This window comes from Conger conger, chromosome 15 (genome assembly GCF_963514075.1).
Source record: "Conger conger chromosome 15, fConCon1.1, whole genome shotgun sequence".
Classification (NCBI taxonomy): Eukaryota; Metazoa; Chordata; class Actinopteri; order Anguilliformes; family Congridae; genus Conger; species Conger conger.
Window position 1 is genome coordinate 30,022,241 of NC_083774.1, and position 23,684 is coordinate 30,045,924.

Here is a 23,684-nt window from a genome sequence, read left to right on the forward strand (position 1 = left end):
CAGAAGACAAGCAACAAAGCGCCACCAAAATAGCCTCAAAATCCCTGAATATATCGGCTGTCCCAGAAACAGCTGCTTCAGCCCCGGGAACTTCTCCCGGAAACAAAACCTCTCAGCCTGAATAAGCAAGCACATTAACAAACACGCCCGTTTCAACTTTCTCTCTAAGTCTGAGGAGTTTTCAGGCATCCCGGAAGGGCCCTGAATTCCTAACTTGCTCCCTGATACCCGCGGGCGATCAGAATCTCCCGGACATCCGCAACATGCACCACAGGCGGAAGCGAAGTTCAGGAACGCGTCCCGTAACAACGAACGGTTCCGAATCGAAGAACCGCAAAATACGGAGGAATCCCCCCAGGTTGTCACTTCAGTCAGAAATCCGTTTTGCAAGGGTGGGATGTGTGACTTTTCCAGGAGTAAGTAGTATCTCAGTTTTATATTTAGAAATCTTACTTCTATTACTTTTTTGCTAACGGAGACAAAAAAAAACTGCCAATGATGTGAGAAAGTTTGACTCAATTTCAAGAGTTGCGAATGGGGTGAGGAAATTTCACTTGTCAAGCAAATGGTAACTTAAAACAAGGTAATATTTTGTACAAGAGACAAAAAGATCTTAAGACTTATTACAAGCCTTAAACACTTATAAACACTATACCTTAGTCCTCCCTCCTGATTCCCCCCCCCCTTCGGATATCACTCATGCCCGTGGCTATGAGTGTGTGAGTGAATGGTGTGTGTGCCCTGCGATGGACTGGCGACCTGTCCAGGGTGTATTCCTGCCTTTCACCCAATGTATGCTGGGATAGGCTCCAGCCCCCCCTGCGACCCTGTTCAGGATAAGCGGGTTAGGATAATGAATGAATGTATTGCACTTACAATGACTATTGTCTTTTGGTTTAGAACAGCTCTTAATGCGTGTTTTGCTATTTATAGTTTTTGATGATTTGAACTTGTGGAGAAACCTATGCAGTTGTAAATGGCGTTGTATTAAAAGTGTGTGCTGAGTGACAGAAATGAGGAGTGTAGAGACAGCCGCGTGTGCTGAGTAACAGAGAGGAGTGTAGAGACAGCCGCGTGTGCTGAGTGACAGAAAGAGGAGTGTAGAGACAGCCGCGTGTGCGGAGTGACAGAAAGAGGAGTGTAGAGACAGCCGCGTGTGCGGAGTGACAGAAAGAGGAGTGTAGAGACAGCCGCGTGTGCTGAGTGACAGAAAGAGGAGTGTAGAGACAGCCGCGTGTGCTGAGTGACAGAAAGAGGAGTGTAGAGACAGCAGCCTGTGCTGAGTGACAGAAAGAGAAGTGTAGAGTGACAGAAAGAGGAGTGTAGAGTGACAGAAAGAGGAGTGTAGAGACAGCCGCAGTGTCTCACCCCCGCACGGCGTGCAGCAGCCTCAGCGAGGGGAAGGCTGTCCGCACGCGCAGTGCGTGCTGCAGGATGAGGCGCACGGCCCAGGCCACCCTCTCCTCCCCGCCCTTGGCCATGAAGGCGGGGATCCACAGCACGCCGCCCTGCAGGGCCCTCAGCCGCTGCAGGAAGCGCTCCCTCCACGCCGCGCTCGACAGGTCCTGGAACGCCCGCTGCACCACCGACGGGTTCATCGTCACCAGGCTGGTGCGCCGGCCCACGTCCCCCGCAAACTCCTCCACCGGTGCCAGGTTACACCTGAGAGAGGGGGAGTAGGGAAAGTCAGAGACACAGAGAGGGAGAGACACAGAGAGTGAGAGGGAGAGGGAGAGGGAGAGAGAGGGAGGGAGAGAGAGAGTGAGGGGGAGAGAGAGAGTGAGGGAGAGAGAGAGAGTGAGGGAGAGAGTGAGGGAGAAAGACAGAGAGAGAGAAGGGGGAGGGAGAGAGAGAGGGGGAGTAGGGTAAGTCAGAGACAGAGAGAGGGAGAGTGGGAGGGAGAGAGGGAGAGAAGGGGGTAGAGTGAGAGAGAGAGGAAGGGTGGGAAGCAAGAGACAGGGAGGAAGCAGAGAGAGGATGGAGGGAGGGAGAGAGAGAAAGAGTGAGGGGGAGGGATGGGGAGAGGGAGGGATGGGCAGAGAAAGTCAGAGAGACGGAGGAAGGAGAGGGAGGGTGAGAGGGTGTGAGAGACATCCTGTCCACAGAGCTCCTGCAACCACACACACAGGACACCTAGCCTGGAGCCTGAATTCACTGAGCTACATTTGACCAGATGCACAGAACTACTCCAAACAGATTCAAACAATAATGAACACACACACACACACACACACACACACACACACACACAGTGCTAGTCCTAACTCTACTAAACTTGCTCAGCCATGACCACACACCTCACTGACTTTACAGACAGACACTCAATCAATGATTGCTTGCACTCTGCTAAACCTCCCGACACAGACTCGATGAAACCTGACAAGACACATTACACCAGCGATGTACACACATTCTCCTAACACACACACACACACACACACACACACACACACACACACACACACACACACACACACACACACACACACACACACACACACACACACACACACACACACACACACACACACACACACACACACACACACACACACAGCTGTTCCTTACAACCCGCCAAGCAGAGGCCTGGTTAAGGGAAGGAAACCAGAGCTTGGACCTGAGATTCAAACTCCCAGCAGGCTAATCAGTTTCCGCTTTCATTCCAAATCCGCTCCTGATCACTGAATTAAGCTAATTGGTTGCTAATTGTTTACGTTTTCCCTCTAACCTTGAAAGAGACCAGAGATAAAAACCCTAAAACACCAATTTGTGCCAGTTTGTACCCCTCAAGGCCCAGAGTGTATTAACTCTGAAATAAATACAATTTAGAACCCCAGCCCCCACAACAAATAATAATACACGACATCAGCAGCAAAAATAAATAAATAAAATAACTGTATTGCTGTTTATATAACAATTAAACTAACCGCCATCTGGAAGAAATTGAAAATGGTTTGAAAATGTTGATGCTTTTAGTGGCATTATCGGCAGGACCACTAGCCGCCTGATTAGGGACAGGTGGGCCTATAAGATCGAGACGCAGTGCAGAGACTGCGAATGGTCGAAATGAGTGCGGTCAAGGATAACGCTGTGTAACCAGTCATTGTCGGTGAAATGTTTGTTGTCAAGAGCAGAACGCATGTGGTCATTGACGGTTGAATCTGCATGGTTAAGGATACACACACACTGTATGTTAATTAAAAGTCCATTTTAGCCTGGTTTACCTGGCTGAAGGTTCTGCTAGCGTAGCTATGGCACACAGCTCATTAAACTTCAGGGGGATTCAACAGAACCTTTCAAATCTCAAATTTACCCAGCAGGAACTTAATTGCAGTAAGTGCTCGCTGTTCAGTCGAAACGCTCGCGAGCATTCGGGGGCCTGTCTGAAGAAGCTGCGGCTCTTTTGTCCCAGCGCCGTTTCGTTTACTCATCGTTTTCTGATAATTGCTGTTCGGTCTCGCCATTGGCACGTACTCTCTAAATTAACAGACATTAACCTGGTGACGCATTCAGCTGTGGCGCTACGTCGCATGTCCCGCTGTCGAACCCTAACCGCGCCGGCGCTGTAACGGGCCGCGGTCTGAAGCACAGAGGGTTCAGCGGGTCGACCGCCCTAGCGGCCGGGAGTACATTAGAGGAGGCTAAGGGCTCGTCGTCACTCAACCCAAACTGCGGGGGACGGCCGAGTACAAGACAGCCTTGGATGGGGAGAAATTAATACATTGCAGTCAAAAGCTGGTAAGCAAGTATTGAGGATTTCAGGATTTATTAGGATCCCCATCAGCTACAAAACATAAAAAAACATGACAGAGTATATTCATATTTTAAAAAAAGTGGGTGTCTCGGTGACGTAGCCTGTAGGGCTCTGTCCACATGCTCATCACAAGCCGTGACGTTTGTGGTTTGAATCCGGCCAAACAACCTTTGTCGCATGTCTTCACCTCTCTCCCATTCTTCCTCACACTCTACACTGTACCGTCCAACGAAGCTGAAAAAGCCAGAAAAATACCCAAAGGGAAAACCACACAAGTTTTTGTGGTTGCCGGGTCCGCACCTGATGACGAAGTCGTGGCCGTCGATCTGGCGGCCGCAGCTGCTGTTGAGGAGGATGCCGGAGTTCCCCACGATGGCGCAGCGCTGGAAGTGGCGGTCCTTCATGGGCGACACGGCCGGCAGCAGCCGGTACAGGCTCTCCGACACGTTCACCGTGCTCTGCCGGTCGAAGATGTAGTGGATGACGTCCCCCGGCTTCAGCGTGCCCTTCAGGATGGAGATGTCCCTCTCGGCGTCCAGGAACTTCAGGATGTTCTTCCTGGGGGAGGTTTCACAAAAATAGCAACGATAAAACCAGAACAAGAGAAAATTAGGACGTGAGGACAGGTCGTTCGGGCCACCTAGGACTGTTCTTCTGCCAGCCGTCTGGAGGACACACAGCGCTGTGTCAAATCTGCTCTCGAGAAGAGAGAGTTGGCAGCAGGCGGAATGTGCTTCTGAAAAGAATGCAAATTATTCGCCTGATAAAAAATAAGCCCTGGTCTTGAAAGCACCATGAATCTCCGCTTCTGAATTAATACTTCCTCGCTTCAGTAGAAAATGTGCTTTTAAATCATTTCCACTTGTTTGGCTGATAGACCCGGACCTGAAATTGCTTCTGCACTTCACTGTATTGATCCCTTTTAAAACGGAGAAACCTCGATCAAATCTCGGCCCCTACCCCAGAGTTATACCCGACGCGGCAATTGTTCTCCGTTCGAGCAGGAGGCCATTCCTTTTCAAAAGGAGAAAAGCGGTGGCAAGGTGCGTTTCTCAACTCGTCGCCTGCCACGGTATGGACCCAGGTGGAAATATTTTAACATCTGCAACAATGGCCCCTAATGGGCAGCACTCCAACCAATCGGGTGAAAGGAAGAGTCACACTCCCATCCACCCTGGGGATACATTTCCTGGTGCCTCATTTATCAACGGCACATGCACTGACTCCTTCCTGAACCGCGGCTTAGCGTTTATGCTCAGGGATCCTTTTGAAAAGAGGTTACCGGAATGTTCCACCAGCTATTTTGTAGCCATTTTTGTCTGAGCAAAAACGACATTTCCCAGTGACTAAATGGAAGGGTAGTGAGGGAAGGGTGAGTGGCTTCATTCCAAGCTGCCAATGACAACCTGGGTTAGACAACAGGAAAGCACAGTAGCATTTCTCACCAGCACTTAGAACTCGACTTCCCTCTCGGGGTTTCAGCATGCCTGTCCCTGGTTATGCACTTTGTTGTATGTCGCTGTGGATGAGAGCAACTGCCAAATGCTTGTAATGTAATGTAATGTTATGGAAGCAACTTTTGTGTACATCCAGGGTTAGTCTCTTGCTGTCGGGATTACATTTGGGAATACCTGATCGAGTTTGAGAGGGTCCTGTTGAAGCTCCATTCAGTTTTCGGAGTGGGGTTCACCGCCGTACCGACACCTCTGAACCCAGAACACAAGAACAATCAATTATGTTAAATATGACCCACTATTACACTGCAAAACACAAAAAATAGCCTCAACAATAATTATATGTAGCCCAATGAGGTGACACAGTCTAATTTCAAGATTTGCAACTGGGTAAAGAAAACAACTGAACCTCTTGACCACATCTGCATGCTTGTATGCATTTAGTTGCTGCCACAGGATTGGCTGATTAAATATTTGCATTAACAAGCTGGTGTCTACCTAATAAAGTGCTCAGTGAGTATATGTTTAATTGATCACTGTGTGTAATGAGATGAAGGTTTTTAAGAGCGCTATGGGGGATCTACTGTTACTGCTGTTCTTGTACAAAAGAATTAACGGATGTGGCACACAAACGCAGCAACGGTCTATGGTAAGCACGGGACGCCATTGTTCTGAACAGCATGATAAGAAAACCGCTGGAAAGGAACCAATTAAGTTTTGGATAGTGAGTGGCGTCGCACGCACATTTCGCACTCCGGAGATTTCTAAAGAAAGAATAATGTTGCTAATTGAAGTACTGATTAATTATTTCATTAGATAAGCATCATTTGGTAATCCATACCGTGTTTTGAACCCACAGAGATTTCCCCACGTTTCTATGGAAACCGGCGAATTAATGAGCTTTTATGGTATTCCGCGCCCCCCCCTGCCCCCCCGCCCCGCCTCGGGTCAAAACAGAAAAACGGCTCAGTAAGAACCCTGCGATTTCACGCCAGCGTGATGAGCCGCATAATTCTTTCTGAATTTCTGAATATGAAATTGGGAGGAAGGGAGAGGATCTCATTACACCAGGGCAGCTCAACCATCGGTCCTAGAGGCCTGCTGAGCCTACATGCCTTTGTTGGAGCCAAGCTCTTAAGCCACCGCCCGGCTAATCGGTCTCCACTCAACTAATGACAGGTCACTGCCCCAGTTCTGAGAGCACACAGGGTTGTTTTTAAGTAGGGCTCCATGCCGGCTGGTTCATCCCGTAATCACTGACGGCAGCAGTGCTGACCGCGGTCGGCAACCCCTGTGGGCAGCGCGCAGGGAACCGTGGAGTCGCCAAGGGACGGAGGGTTTTATTCGGCAAGTTTTTCACTGTGTGTCAACAGCTTTGACATGCTGAGGCATCTGCAGGCAACCTGGGACCTGAGGTATGTTCTTGCGACCCAATGACTGTAAAGCCCAGCCAGTGGGCTGTCAAAGGAGAGAAGACGGTGGCTGGAGCCACACGTTTCAATGGAGAGAGAGGGTGTACTCGTTTTCTCCTGAAATACAGGATGGCAGTGGAGGACAAGACAGGCCTCAGACACCACAAATTAGGAGAAAGGGAAATCAGTTGGGCTTGAAATGGTATTAAAGCAAAGACTAATTTATTTTAAAAATACATCCATCCATCCATCCATTCATTATCTTAACCCGCTTATCCTGAACAGGGTCGCAGGGGGGCTGGAGCCTATCCCAGCATACACTGGACAGGTCACCAGTCCATCGCAGGGCACACACACCATTCATTCACATACTCATACCTATGGGCAATTTAGACTCTCCAATCAGCCTAACCTGCATGTCTTTGGACTGTGGGAGGAAACCGGAGTACCCGGAGGAAACCCACGCAGACACGGGGAGAACATGCAGACTCCGCACAGAGAAAAAATACACAAATAAATAAATACATTTTTTGGGCCATACCCGATGGCAGGCTTGCTGGTGTCAATCTTCTCTGGACTGAGCTGGTTTGACAGAGGAGGTTGCAGCGATGAGGCCGGCCTAGAAAAATAATCAGACATTGCAAATTTGGAGAAGGGGAGAAGGTCAGGGGGTTACATATTGGCATGATTACAGAAAGGAAGACCATGGAAAGAATCGCGCCCTTCCGAAGTGGAGCTGAGCAGCCCAGCAGACAGCATGCTGTGGGTAATAAGCCCACCTGTGACTCAGAATATGCACCTCGCCAAAGAGACTGTCCTGAACGGCCTACACACCTTTTTGACTTGTGCAGGAGGTTTTGCGGGTAGAACTTCCTTGTACCTCCATGTTTTCTGAAACAAAAAGGAAAACAAGACGCTTGTGATAACCAGCACAAGTTTGGGTCGTACGCTGCAAAAACCAAAGATATTAATTGAATTATTATACTGAGACTTAAAATGTTTTTTTTCTTGTTTTTCCTACATTTTTGCAAAAAAAAAAGATGGCCAATGAGAGACAGTTTGACTTATCTCAAGATTACTTCACTTGAGCAAAAAGTAACTACAAATAAGCCAATATTTTCTACTTGAGAGAAATAAGATTTTTAAGTCTCATTTGAGTGTATCACAAAGCCGTAACTTACATTACATTAGACCAGAGTGCTTCTAAAATTGGAGCTGTCCAGATAATGTACTTTTGTACGCGTTTGAAAAAAGAGCTGGGATGGGTAAAAATGGCTTGTTAGCCACGATGCATTTGTAGTTAAGTTCTTACCCACTCGATGAATGCACTTCATCCAATGACCATTTTAAATGTCTTGGACTTCAGAAAATCAACCTATTGGATTTTACAAAATCACTCTGGGTGGCTCTTGGCCAGCCTCTTTCTTGGCAATTTATCAAGCCTAGAAGTCCTACTGCAGTCAGATTAGATGCTTATGGGTAATGTGCTAGAACAGGGGTGTCCAATCTGTTTGGAAAAGGGCCAGTGTGCAGGCTTTTTTTCCCCACCCGATTCTACTTGACGATTAGCTGATTAATTGAACCAGGTGTCATAGTACTGGTAGAAAAAACCTGCACCCACATCAGCCCATATCGGATGAGGCTAGATGCCTCTGTGCTAGAGAAACCTTTTCATTGATCCAATTGTGCACAAAAAAAGTAATCAGGGAAGTAATGCAGAATTCACCAACTGAAATACCACAGAGGCAAGAGAAATTATCCTTTCATGTCATCTCCAATCAAGGGAAAACCTGTCTTTCAACCATATGTAAAAACTGATGACTGTATGCTTAGGAGGAAAATAAAACAGCTTAACAAATAGGGCTTCTCTTTTACACTACAGAAATGATGAACAGCAACAAGCTCTTATAAAATATTCAAACAGCAGTGTGTGTGTGTGTGTGTGTGTGTGAGTATCCCAGAGCACCTAACAACATGAGTCAACAATTTTAATCAAAATTTTAATCAGTTAAATATCTAGACTGCGGGGAAAGGGGACATGGCAACAAATTAGCATCGAGACCTCAATGAAACAACTAGCTTGTGGCACTCTTCTGAAATGGATGAAACTGAAATCCACAGATTTGCAGAAAACCTAAAAGCTCCACTTCCCCATCCTTCCATTAGATTACAATTAGGGGTCATCAACAAATTATCACTTACTGAATGCAGAGTGCAACTGACAACAAAAAGTCCAAACACATCTCTCAGGTAAAAAGGTTCAAGCACTCTGGCTAGTGCATTTTGGACAAACTAGAGTTGTCACAATATTGAGTCAGGTAAAGCAACAATCAAAACATTACACTAATTCAGCCTAGATGTTACAAAATAAATGCCCCAGCACTGATTGTCCCATTTTCTTCTTCCTCTATTGTGGTATTCTGTCATACAGCATTGGTCTCATCTGAACCATAGTGATAATACTTGTCCTTGCATGCAAGCCAGCTTTCCTCTAAAATGCTTGGAGATATTTTTTCATGGTTACTGAGGATTTCTTACTAAGTGCAAGATTCTGCACAAATTAAACAGTGATACCTTTCTCTCAAACTGCGCTTTTTAACTGCTTTTATATTATTCCAGAATGTGATTAAGAAACACTTTTTGGAAGAAAAAAGAAAACTAAGAATACAATGTGAATATTTCCACACATATTGTGAAGGAACAACACATTAAGCTTCTCGTTTCATGTTTTGCCTTTTACAAAAATCTGCGTAAAAAGCAATTTTGAAATGTCAGGCGGTGAAAGCAATGTTCCAACATTTAACTACCAGTAGATACACAAATCCACAAGGATCGTCACCATATTCATTACAGACAAATGTAAAGGATATATAAACAACAGTTCCTATGGGAACACACCTTGTGGGATAATTGACAGTTTGTCAGATAACATTTTAAACGGAAAACAGCCACTTTTAAAACCTTTACCAGTCAAAACCCCTTATCAAAACCAACATCCTCTCTTTAACCCTGTCCACTTGTGGTGGAGTCCTCGACTGGGTACAGTTTTGGAAAAACTCATGTGGAATTTGAATGCCTATTGATATCTTTACCATATTTTGTACACAAGTTGACATCAAGTTTGTGCACAAACATAAAGTAGTTCTGAGTTGACTTAGTAATTGAAAAACTATAAAAACATAAGCTGTTTTGTATTTTAGAGTATCTGTTCTGTAGTATATTTGTTCTCAGATTTCTGGTACAAGATTGGTACAAGCCTCTTCTTTAATTTAAGCCTCCAACCATGTGTGTGCAGTAAACCGTCTTTGAGATATTGACACTTTATAGGATTAGTGTGAAATATTAGGCCATTGCCCTGTGCACTGTGGAGGTTTACTAAGTGAAGTACTAAGTGTAGAGATCTACACACTTGAATATCCTCGAATATCTGTTGATGAAGGGTAGCCTTACAAACACAAAAGGAAAAAAATCAAACAACCACTGTCAAGTCTGTCTTTTCACCTGTCTGCCAGAAATTTATGATAAAAAATGAGGTGAACAAACACTTCATGGAGAAGAAAGATGACACAAATAGAGAGATGGAAATAAGGTAACTTTCTAAGAATACACTCTCTTACAAGTCTTATTATTGCTACTATAAGTCTGTTTACTTTTTTGACATAATCTATTTATACAAAATGACATCTAGCTGAAATAATTAGGGTTGGGTATCACACTCAGGGATACAACAGCCTCAAACATGAAGTCCTATTCCCAGTTCATAACTTTCCTTTCCTGAACACCTTGTAGAAACAAAAAAGTAAGACATTAATTAACAAATTGATCTTGATATAATTAAAGATCCACCTGCAAAAGTGGCTGCAAAATTATAAAATAAAAGGCAATATTATTACAGAATACACAGCAAAATCTGCAGGGTAAAATCAACTGTAACTACTCATGGTCCTGTTAGAATCGTATAAACTCCTCTACATTTAACTTACCTGAAGCTAACACAACCAGTGGTTAAGGAACTGGTCTCATAATCTAATGGTTGCAGCTTTGATTCCAAGTAAGACATTGCTCTTGTAGCCTTGAGCAAGGTACTTAACCTGAATTACTTCTATATACAGTCAGCTCCAAATTTGAGAGAGTAATATATTTTTCTTGATTTTGCTCTGCACTCCACAATCATAGATTTGTATACAAACACATTTGAAATACATTTGTATACGGCTTCACCATGTACACATTACAGCAAATAGCACTCCCATTCCAAAGCACTATATTGTTTGGGACAAATGGCTTCACATGGGTTTTTGATTAGACAGGTGTGTTCAACTACAGTGGAGATATAAGACAGAGTTCAGTACCTAGTCTTGATTCCTGGCTTTTGATTGCCTTTGCAGTCTGTTATTGGTGTTTGTCAACCTAAGCACCAGATTTGTGCCAATTAAAGTAAAAGAAGCTTTAATAAGCTGAGAAATAAGACGAAAACAGTCAATGGCATAGACCTTAGGAGAAAGGAACACTGGCGAGCTCAGCAAACACAAGGGCTTCATTGCAAGACACAAACCACTGGTTAGCAACAAACTCAGGATGGCCAGGTTACAGTTGTACTATAGTACCTAAAAGAGTTCTGGAAAAAGAACTTCTGGACAGATGAGACCAAGACTCACTTGTATCAAATGTCAAGAGTAAAGTGTCAAGACCAAAATTAACTGGGCAAGATCCAAAGCACACCCCCACATCTGTGAAACATGGTGTTCGGGGTGTAATGGCTGCCACTGGTATTTGCTCACTTGTCTTCATTGATGATGAAACTGCTGATAGCAGCAGAATGAATTCTAAAGTGCACAGAAGCATCTTATCTGCTCAAGTTCAAGTAAATGCCTCCAAGCTCATTGGATGACACTTGCTCCTACAGCAGGAAAATGATCTCAAACATACTGCTAAAACAATAAAGGAGTTTTCAAAGCCGAAAACTGAAAAATTATTGACTGGCCAAGTCACTTGATATGAAGCCAAGTGAACCTGCATTTCATATGCTGAAGATAAATTGTTAGGCAAACAGGCTCTGAAACAAGCTGGTGTTGAAGATGGCTGCAGTACAGGCCAGGCAGAGCAGCAACAGAGAAGAGAGACAATAAGGAGCACCTGGTGATGTCTACGAGTCACAAACTTCAAGCAGTCATTGCATGCAAAGGATACGTGACAAAGTACTAGACATAATGTTAAGATGTCTTGGACATTACGGTGGCCTGAAATTGAGGGGGGTGGGGGGGGGGGTATGTATAAAAATAGCTTTTTTTATAAACACTCAAAGCGCTTACAGTGATGAGGGGGAAACTCGACTCAACAACCACCAATGCCATTTTGCGCCAGAACACTCACCAAACACCAGCTGAGGTGGAGAGGGAAAGAACAATATTTTTGTCAAAAGAATCCAGGGATGATTAGGTGGCAGGCTGAGAGCCAGGGTTGGAAATCTTGCGAAGACACCAACCCCCCTACTCTTTTACGAAGAGTGTCATTGATGACCACAGTGAGTCAGAACCTCGGTTTAACATCTAATCCAAAAGACGGATTACAGCACAGTGCCTCCATCACTGCGTTGGGGCATAGGGGATCATTTGAAGATCACCCCCCTACTGGCCCAGCACGTCCAGCATCAACTTAGTTTTCCCAGGAGGTCTCCCATCAAAGTGCTAACCAAGCCCATAACTGCTTAGCTTCAGCCACTTGGCAAGAGCTGGGTGCATGATGGTATGGTTGGTGGCTAAAATCCACCGACCGAATACAGAGCCAATTCGATCAAATATATCATTGTCCCAAACATTATGGAGCTCACTGTATATCCAACTGTACAAATTAATTACATGTAAAGATACAAATTGACTAAGAGTGTTAAATTCTTAAAATGCAATAGGAATGGTTATTGTGTAGAGGTAGTTAGTGAGCTTTCACTTAGCAGGTTGATAATGTATATTTAACCTGAACCTACTCCTTTTAAATTAAATAAAAATCTGGGCAATGAACTAAGTAAGCAAAGTTTTATGTCTCCTCGATTGCTGCATCACTCGTTACTGGTGCAAATTGAAACTGGCATTTACTGCAACAAGAAGTTTCATTGATAATACTTCTTGCCAAACCAAATTAGTGTAAAGAAAATAGTCTTTTCCGCATTTATCTGAGCCAAACACTGCTCCAGTATCACAGTAGTCATCCCACAGAAAGTCTCTGAATCACACCTACAGTCTCCAGTGTACAGTTCTGAAAAAGCAAGGTTCTACCGCACATCTCAGAAAGTGGAACATGTAATTTTGTCCCTCGGCTGTTTCCCTCCCAGGGACAAATCGAACACAACCTCCACCGCGCTGCCCCTACACCCAACCCCCCCCCCCCCCCCCCCCCCCCATCCAGCACAGGCGCACACCCTCCTAAAAAAAAGACCACTCAGCCATGAGGAAATCTGGCAAGCAGAGAAAGACGAGCAGGAGCGTGAGATGCAGTCTCCGAATGCTCGCCGTTTGACACTAAGCTGCTGAATGCCTATGTGCTGTGTCTAATTGCGGTATCGATTTCATGTCACTGTTGTTGTTGTTGTGAGTTAAACTGATAATCCTGTTCTTGGAATGATTTCCTTTTGAGGGGAAAAAAGTACTTGGTTGAAACATTCTAACATCCACATAATTATTTCAAGAGATCCCAAATCCTTAATTTGCTTCAATCATATGGTATGGCTGATGCAAAAAATAATAATTTATCCTTCCACTTCTCTTTACTAGAGCCTAACCAATTGACCCACTTAGAGGAATACTCCTCTCTTGAAGTAAACCCATCCACTGTACCTGGATTACTATCGACCAATAAGATGATTTAAAACTTGCTTCAGCTGAAATATCATTGAAGTTGCAATTATTCTTGTTCCAATTGCAAGATAGCAGTCTGCTGTCTGAAGTTCAACCCTGGGTTATATTTGTACATTAATAAAGGAATAAAGGTCATAAGAAACTACAGCTTGAATACAATTTACCCACCACCCCCCAAATCCCCCTCCTCTACCCGTCAAATTAGCTACTGAAACCAAACTTGAGTTTTATCAAATTAATATTTCCAAAGAAAAACGATGTACATGGTCTCTGCAATGTTATGTTATATTGAAATTAAGATTTGCAACAAGGTGCAGTTTCGTCCGATATAGTAGAGTTCTAATTAAAAAACTCGTCAGGCAGTCGAGATGTTGCAATACGTATTCCGACAGCAGGGGTACGGAGCCATAGGAATCTATACGACACGGTTGTTCTTGCATTGTAATGGAGGCGTGTCTTTTCTACAACTGTTGTTGTCAATCGTCCAAGATTGCAGAAATATCCAAGCGAAAAACCTCTGCATTTGTCTTAATTGGCACACTGACTCTTCCCAAAACGCGAGATAATAATTCGGTGGCAGGACAAGTGTGTCACATTCTGTAGCGTGGCTGGCTAGAAAAACAACTACCCTCAAAAGGACTACTTTACTCAATGGACCAACATCGTAACAAAGGTTTAAGGGACCACACATTTTTTTAGTTATAGCTACCATTCTTATCAGTAAACTTATGACCTCACATAGCAAAATGCAACGGCAATTGCACTTATGGTCGCAGTAGCCTACATTATAGGCTAATTTACTACAATCGTCCTATATAATTTGGATTGTCTTACTGGAAAAAATACCAAAACTACCAACGCAATTTCTTTAGCTAACCGGTCAGCTAATATTAATTAGAAATAGCCTTTTAAGAAAAATCTGTTTATACATACCCAATTTCTTCTTCCACTTCAGAAATGTCAGCAATTATTAAGAATATCACTAGTAAGATCACAATCCCGAACATCAATGATCGAAATTCAAACGACATGACTTGAGTGCGTTTTTCTTTTTAATAGATACTATATGAAAATCGTTTGTTTAGCTGATCGAGATATATTAAGCGAATGTAGCATGTCCATTTCGGTGAAAACGCAGTGAGTTACTGGGAAACGCTTCCCAGCCTGACGTCCTCTTCTGTTTCTACTGTCTGCTGTAGCTAGCCAACTCTGTCTCGCCTCCCCCTCGATTCCCCCCTGGACTACAACGTTTAATTTACACTGCTGGTCCACTCAAACTTTCAGTGCAACTACAAGGGAACACACTGGGATTTTAAGATATAGCTATAAGGAATCGCAGCTACTTAAATTTTAAAGGTACAGTGCGCTTACCAGGCGCAAACGAAACGAATCCAGTAGCTTACAATGTGTGTGTGTGTGAGTGTGTGAGTGTGTGTGTGTGCACGCAGGCGCGCGTGCGTGCGAGTGTGGAAAGAGAGAGCTGAAAAGCAGTAATTAACGCTGATATGCGGATCACATCGCTTAATTGGACTTCAAAAACTTACCTTGTCCGCTAACTTTTGAAGACGGTATATTTTTGTAGTAATTCGTGACCTTGGAATTATAAGATTCTATCTGCGTTCTGAGTATTTTGAGATATTGAGCTTCAAAGGTTTCACATCCCAGCAAAATTGAAATGCAGGCCAGTTATTCATAGATCAAAATGACATACACCCTAAAAGTACTCTGAATGTACAATATCTAATTTCCAACCCTAAGCTTTTTGGGTTTCATTACTCCGCATATTTCGTCAGTTGTATTATTATTGCCTATGTTACACAGTGGGGGGAGGGGCTTAATTTCATTTCACTCCTCTTGAGATGTGCCCTTTTATTGTGCTCTCTGGGACTCAAAAGATCGTATGGTGGTAAAGTTCAAGTGTTGGTGAGAAGTAAACCCATCACTTCAGAATGCATGCACACAAGTGTGTAGGGGAACAGTCGGATGTGGGCAAGAGAAATAATTAGGAGTTGTGTCACATGTAGAGTGCAGGCAGGAGGTTTGTGGTCTTTTTATAGATAGCCTATAAAGCGTCTGAATTGGGTCATCATGTGATATGAGCAATACTATGGTGCTTGTACTGTACCTATAGGTCAAAATAAGTGGGTCTGGTATTATATATAATTGACAATAAACCAACGGAATAGTCGGTGTGCATACAAAAATAATTACTGAAATTAGTTTTGAACGCTTTGCACGGCCACTGGGATTTCGGGCAGAATTACAAATGGCCAACAGGTGAAAATCTTCAAAAACATCCCTGGTAAAACACAGCCAACAGCCACCCATGGGGAGACTTATATTAAGTGTCAATATCCTTCCATATGCCACCACTCCCAAAAAAACGGACTTAAATTACCTATCCCCCAAATGTGTATGCATCAGCCCTTTTCCCCCAACACAAAGAAAATGAGAATTTCACAGAGTGAGCCAGTTTTTCGAGGTCTTGGAAACTGTCCGTGGCTCCCCTGGTAGGACACACACACACACACACACACACACACACACACACACTCTCTCTCTCCCTCTCTCCCTCTCTCTTTCTCTCACACACTCTCTCACACACACACTCTCTCTCGCTCTCTCTCTCACACACACTCTCTCTCTCTCACACACACTCACACTCTCTCTCTCTCTCTCTCTCTCTCTCTCTCATACCACAGCCATCTTATTTACAGTCTTACTTACAGTCTAGGGAATGTGGATCGTGCCCATCCACAGATGCATGATTTATAGCAGGAGAGGGAAATTACAGGAGGAAGTCCCTGATCATAAAAATGTAGAGAAAACGTGTTGCTTCTTTACATCAACATGCTGTCACTCATTTCTGCACACTGACACCTATAAAGATTAATACCGCCTTGAATTAAATTGCATTGCGTATGGGTAAATCAGTGATAGCCCTCTTTGATATACTCTAGTCCTGAGAGGCATAGTGTAGCACTCTTTCAAAGGCACCGACGATGATTTTAAGTGAAAATAACTAAATTTAGGAAATGTAGGGGGAAGCCTTTGGTTGTATGATCCAAATGTACATAAATTTGGCTTTGATAATAATCATTTCTTATTTCATTGAATTTCTTTATAAAATTGTTATTTATCGAAAGTGACCTACAGTTGATTAGACTAAGCAGGGGCCAATCCCCCTGGTGCAATGTGGGGTTAAGGGCCCTGCTTAAGGGCCCAAAAGCTGTACGGATCTTATCATGGCTACGCAGGGGGTATAACCACCAACAAACTTACCAGTCATGTACCTTAACCACTAGGCTACAGGCTGCCCCCAACAAACCTGCTTTTGTGTGGACAGTTGCATCGACTTTTTGAGTTGTTTGTGTCAGTTACTGCAATTACAGTTATAGGTTATATATAGAGGTATAGGTAATTAGGCATGAATTAGGAGTAAGCAGGATAATTCAAGAAAATGCAGCTAGCAAATGTGGCAGCATCATGCAATGTGAGCAATGGCACCAAACCAAACAGGCAGTGCAGCAGAAAGAGTCAGGCAGCACTATGGCTTTAGCATGCAGAAAGAGTCAGGCAGCACTATGGCTTTAGCATGCAGAAAGAGTCAGGCAGCACTATGGCTTTAGCATGCAGAAAGAGTCAGGCAGCACTATGGATTTAGCATGCAGAATGAACCAGGCAGCACTATGGCTTTAGCATGCAGAATGAACCAGGCAGCTTCTGTTTGTTTGAAGCAGGGCAGATGCGGTTGCAGCTAGCAGGCAGCGTAGCATGGCAGAGTGTGCAAAATGAGCAAGGGCCTGAACAGGTAAGGTTGGTGCTTATATAGCCCCTCCCATTAGACGTAAGCATCGTAGTAGGGGGCAGCACTCTCAGTTTGTCTGCCCAAACTAGCTCCACAGGCTTTGCATCATTCATTCAAATGACTGTCCTATGCAGATGTAGATATGTAGATGTCCTTTGATGTATGTGTCAATTTAAGGAGAAATTCATGATTAAGAAGATGACAAAATAATTATTTTCAATTTTTATATGTACAGTATATCATATTCAGGTCTGGTTTTCTGGCTCCTTTGGTGTGTTAAACAATTAAAGGGACCTGAGATAATCTAATGAGCAGCAGGTTTTTGCAGGGAGCACCAAATTTCTGAAAGGATTTCAAAATCCAATTAATGGCAAAGGGTATAACGCAACTCTATTATCAGCATTATTGCTGTTGAAGTGTTACTCTTAATAACCAGGGAGTGTGTGTGTGCAGGGAAGCACATCATGAAAAGGAAGAGAGTATATGCTACTGTCCCAGCTCAACGCTAATCATTTAAAGTATGCTCCTAAACGTAATGTGCCTGGTTCCCTCTCAGTCCTATAGGAAGACACATCTCTGAAAGGCTGGCAGAATTGAAATCCTCACGGCGAGCTCATCTCTATGTAATTTTTTCAAGTGCTTTATAATGAAAGATTGGGACACTGACAGACTGTTTATCATTGAGGAAGGGTACATGCTCACACTTTTGCAGGAACTACAGACCCTGAGCTGGTATTATGCAAAAGCACAAAGAAAGATATTTGGTCTGATTTTTAACAATAACGAGAGAGGGTGGAATGTTCATCAAAGCCCACCCTTCCCATCCTGGCATCATAATAACTCTGCATGTTAGGAGTCCATGACAGAAAACCTCAACCAAGGCTGCCCGCATGATAAACATGTGAAAAGTGACCTTGTTTTTGGTTATCTGGAGGAATATGTGCATTCCTCTTGCTTATCCCTTCTTTTGTGTTGTGTAAAACAAACAATCTTTCAAGGGTGAACAAGTTTGATGCTCCAGGTGTGTTCACGTCGGTAGAATTGGAAATCAGATTTGTGGTCTGCCAGGTTGATGGATGACTGAACTGGAGCCATTGCAAGGTGTCTTTGAAATCAGGAAACATATTTGGTAGCAAAATCATTTCTTAATCAGCAGCAAAACTGTATTCTCCTGAGAACTGTAGCATCTGCATAGCCAGATGTACGAAGATGAAACTTCCCTGTTCAATGTCAACACTTCTCCTGTAAATGCCTATAGCAGGCACCAGAGCCCCAAAAGAAGACCACCTTGAAGGAAATACAAACCCCAATGTCCTGTGTGTCAAATGAGCAGTTCACACCAGATCAAGGTGTTGTTCATTATAAGGTGACTTAAATATCCCACAAAACAGTGCGGCAGAACCAGTTTGCATGAGCCATGGACGTTAAATGGAAACAAAATGGAGACGTCTGGGCGATTCAGAGGAAGATGAGACGGATAGAAATCAACAGAATCGTCTTAACACAAGTTGTGCGTTTCATCATTGAACCAAAAACGAATCCAATCCCCACAGAAGATGCAGCATGAAAAAAGAAACATGAACATATTTCTTTAATCTCAGCTCAAATTAAAGCAATCTTCCAAGAGCGAACCCCCCCCCCCCCCAACCCAACGGGCACCCACAGGAGCTGTGCAGTTCTGTGTGCAAGCAGACGGCAGTCACACACAAGACCCGGCGTGTCGGCGGGGATTAAAGACATGGATTAGTTGCCTTGCTAAAAAGAGAATGTGCACACACAGTCGCAGACACAAAATGGCCGACTGTTTTTAAGTTGCACACAAACGGGAGGATTTTTAAATCCTTCCCTGTGTCTTTCGAAGGATTATGGAGGTGGAAGGGACTTGAAAGCAGGCCTATATCGAATGCAATTGCCTCACCCATGGTCTTTACCCTCCTTATCCTTGACGGAGCTAAATCAAATCAAACCTTGCCTTTTATTCCTGCTGCTTGAGGTCTTGGGCGGGGGTGACACCTTGTTAAAGCGTGAACAAAATAATTTTGTGCAAAGAGCTTTTTTTCTGAAACATCATTGGATCTAAACTCTGCTGGCTGTGTAGCTGTGTGCTTCCCATTCATTAATACAGTAGGTTACATTATACGCCTATTACTTTTAAGATGGTCTGCATGGTCTAACTTGGAGCAGCGCCGAATCCATTAGGTTAAAATGAGCTTTGCTCCTTTTCAAACCCAGCCATGAATTTCAGGGTCTTTTTGCAGAGGCCATCTCTCGCTTTCAAATGAACAAACAATTGGAAACTACGCAATAAATATATGATGCCTTCAGGAAAGGTTTTTATCCAAGGACACAACAGCTGAGCTGAAAACTTGATTTCTTTCAGTTGGCCCAGAATTCAACCTTGAAATTTCCAGGTTAATTTTACAGTGCACCATCCAGCCAGCAGAGGGCAGTGTGAGTGGCAGCTATTGGAATTCATGTCTGCTGCCTCATTGAGGGATCTGTGATTGACAGCCCAGTGGGCCATGAAAAAGGTGCTCACCGGCAGATGGACTTCTGAGCCCAAACCATGAAATATTCAGACGGGCTCTGATGGGCTTCTGTTCTCCTGTGATTGGACGATCTTTGAATGCCAATGACACGGCCCATGCTCCCTGGAAGCGGCTGAATATCAAGTGAAGAGTTCTGCATTCAGTCAGGCAACTACTCAGCTTACCCCAATTCAATAGCTCATCATCTTCCTTACCTCTCTCCTATTAAACGCCTTTTTTCAGTTGAACGCATTCCTCACAGTTTAGCGCCGACGAGCATGAAATCAATCATTAAATGATTTTCTTTTTCAAAGACTATTTTCAAAGCATGCACATTGTGGGGCTCCTGGGTGGCGTATCTGACTCAGGAACCTGCTTTTAGCCCATTGAGGCACCCCCGTGCCATCGAAGGGATGGAGTTTGCGTTGTCATGCTGCAGCATTGCCCAGGGAGGGAGACTTCCCATCAGCAGGATAGCACCACACTCCTCTGGTCGATTCGATTCGATGCGATGCGATTCGATTCGATTCGATTCGATTCGATTCGATTCGATTCGATTCGATTCGATTCGATTCGAGTCGATTCGATTCAATTCAATTGTATTTGTATAGAGCTTTTCAGATTGAGATGGTACTAGTTCAGGTATTAAACTAGCAGGTAAACAAGAAAGTTCACATTCATGGATGTAAAGTATGCACTTCATGGATCTGAAGCTCCAGGATGTGTCGAAGCATGGGCATGAACCAGGGGAGAAGCAGGGCTGAAGCAGTCCACCACCTCAAAGCAGTGGTTCGGTAGGAGATTCAATGCTGCAGTAGACTTTCTCCAGCTACATCAGCTGTCTTTTGGCATGATAGCAGCAAAGTCCCATCTTCTGCATTGGAGAGCACAAGATGGGACGAAGCAGCCGGCTGGCAGCATTGCCTTTCTGGAGTACACGCATAGACGTTCATCCTCTGGAAATAATGGCAGATATCCTGACAATGAGGCAGGTCTACAGTCGTTATTAGGTGTTCTAAATTGGTTGAAAAATTGGGGGTTGGGACCTGACAGTGAGAATGAGAGGACTTTGGTTCAACTGCAATTGATTGGCATTCAGGCAAGAACAAGGCTCTATGACACCAAGCGAATGAACACTGAAGTAAAGAAAGCCAATTTGACTCAGTGATTGTTTTTGACGAGAGACCAATCGCAGTGCGAGACTAGACATCAATACTGTGCACTCGGGGAACCCAGCACAGCTATCAAGGATGATATGTGCCCCCGCGGTATGTCAGCACAGAGCTGTGTGCATCATCTCAGCCTGTCCTCAAAGACACCAAATAAGGATAAGTACACTGACACAAGACTTTCTCTAATGCTAGTGCTCACGACTGCAAACACAAACCCAATTAAAACTGTTGGAGCAAAATTAGTAACAAGCATCAAAACAGCCTCTTATCCTTGAAATGTCACTGAGCAAGTCTCTGTTGAGGATGATTATTAATATTTGAAAAGCAAGGATTTTGAAGAAACAAAAGAGATTAGAGCATATACAGCCCCCTACAAAAGTATTGGAACAGCAAGGTCAATTCCTTTTTTTTTTTTTGCTATGCACTGAAGACAGAGTTTGAGGTCAAAATATGTACATGAGATGAAAGATCTGAATTTCAGCTTTTATTTCCTGGTATTTTTATCTAGATTTGGTAAAGAACTTAAAACTTATCGCCTTTTGTGCCAGACCTCCCAATTATTACAATATTTTAACAAAAGTATTGGAACATGTGACTGACAGGTGTTTCTTGTTGCCCAGATCCTGTTAGATTCATTGGTTAAATAATAAATTGTTCTAAATGTCTACTTTTGGCTTTAGCCTTGAATTTTGCCTGTGAAGACTGCATTTGTGTTAAAAAAGATAAACCAACATGAAGACCAGAGAGCTGTCTTTGGGAGAAAAAACATTTTGGAAGGGAAATCCATTGCACACGCATTGACGATAGCTTGAACAACAACTTGGAATGTCCCAACAAAGAAAGAAATCGCTGGCATACTGAGAAACAGACATAGAGCCGGTTGACCAAGGAAAACAACAGCAGTTGATGACAGAAACATTATGAAAGCTGAAAAGAAAAAAAGATATATATCAGTGAATGACATCACAAACAATCTCCACAGGGCAAGGACGAAGGTATCTCAATCAACTGTTCAAAGAAGACTTAGAAAGCAGCAATATAGGAGCTATACCACAATATGCAAAGCACTCATCAGTAGTAAGAATCGGAAGGTGAGATTTCGATTTGCAAAGAAGAACAGGGATGAGCCACAAAAGTCCTGTAAAAACATCAAAAAAGAAGAATGCAACAGGCTTGAGGCAGTCATTAAAAGCAAGGAATATGCAAGCAAATATTAAGTGTTATTTACTTTCATTTACTTAAATGCTCTGTGTTCCAATACTTTTGCTCTGATAACAAAGGTCTGATAACAAAGGTGCTATGTTCTGAGTAGTTTAACACATCGATGTGTAAATAACAGGAAATACAACGTGAAATTCTGAACTCCTGTCCCGTGATCATCTTTATATCTCAACCCCAAATGTATTCAATGTATTGGAAAAACAAAGAAATTGGTCTTGCTCTTCCGATACTTTTGGAGTGGGCTGTAAATATTCAAAGCCACTTGATCGAAACGTGACCCTCTCTCGTTAGTCTTTTCTTGGCGCATCACTATGTTTGTTGCAAAGGGTTCAACGCATTAAGCATACTATCTGTTCATGCAGAAATGACCGGAGGCATATCCTATATCTGACATCTGTTAATTTCGCTTTGGGATCTAAGGGAATGGCTACCGTTCTGACGGGCGGGGGAGATAAATGTTTAGCATGCGGCGCGTTAAGCATGCGGCACGTACAAGGTTCCAAAATTGTCCCTTGTGTAAATGATTTGCCTTTGATATATAATGGCATTGGACGGAGGAGCAGATGTGCCCCTTTCAAGTTTCTGTAAATGGAGTTTGCCAGGATTTTTTTTACAATGCCCCAGGAATACTTAGCAGGCATAAAAATAAAAGGTTGAGATATTAAAATCAAAGCCCTAAAACAATGGCTAGCTTACTGCAGACGCACTACAGGATGATTCAGCTTGGAGACACGAGCAGTGAACAGGTATTATGGGATTCTATTTTTGCCCTATACTTTGCGCAAGGTGAATAAGATGTGGAGGTTACGGTAGCCTAATTGTATATAGTCTCTAAATGAAATGTGTAATACAATCATGATTGCATAACATTTCTTACAAACAACAAATGCAATCCTTTATCCGTGTGCATGGTCGCCACTCAAAATAAGATTTGAATAATGAACTATTACGGATTCAGTCTCAACAAAATAAAATATTTGTATTCGTGCAAAAAAAAAAAAAAAAAAGAGAGAAGCGTGCCTGTAGTTTGATGCTCTGTTTGCGCTCCTCACTCAGACGGTGTGCGAATGCAACGCGCTAGGAGCTCCCGTTAAAGAAGCGCGTCGCAGATGTGCCGTCGGTAAGAACTTGGAACAGGTTCCAGACTCCCTGGGCCTCCCAAGAGGCTAGCGCGACGGCACAAAGCAGCTAGTTTAGTTTATTCAAAAAAGAAAAGAAAAACAGTACCTGCGCCTCGGCAAAACCGGGAAGCTTTTGTCTCAGGAGAAATTCATTTTCTGCTATGAATCCTAAATTAATCATATACGCAGCGTGAAACAATAGCCCCCCTCCGTGGTTGATGGATCACCAAGCGGGTGGGGGGTGGGGGCCTGGGGATGAGTAAACAATCTAGATCCGGTACCTCCATGCATGCTCACACACACACACACACACACACACACAGTCACAAGTGACAGCAGATGCTATGCTGATAGTGACAGCTG

General features: G+C 43.6%; 1 protein-coding gene across 1 annotated transcript in view; it reads right to left on the reverse strand.

Moving 5' to 3' along the window:
- Window positions 1–14,890, reverse strand: part of st8sia2 (ST8 alpha-N-acetyl-neuraminide alpha-2,8-sialyltransferase 2) — a 17,904-nt gene extending 3,014 nt beyond the window's left edge. The window contains exons 1-6 of the mRNA XM_061222552.1: window positions 14,405–14,890; window positions 7,455–7,511; window positions 7,162–7,239; window positions 5,386–5,460; window positions 4,055–4,312; window positions 1,369–1,662 (exon numbers count right to left, since the gene is read on the reverse strand). Coding sequence (XP_061078536.1) covers window positions 1,369–1,662; window positions 4,055–4,312; window positions 5,386–5,460; window positions 7,162–7,239; window positions 7,455–7,511; window positions 14,405–14,502 — 860 coding nt within the window. The 5' untranslated portion in view covers window positions 14,503–14,890. The remainder of the gene's footprint in view (window positions 1–1,368; window positions 1,663–4,054; window positions 4,313–5,385; window positions 5,461–7,161; window positions 7,240–7,454; window positions 7,512–14,404) is intronic.
- Window positions 14,891–23,684: the final 8,794 nt, after the last annotated feature.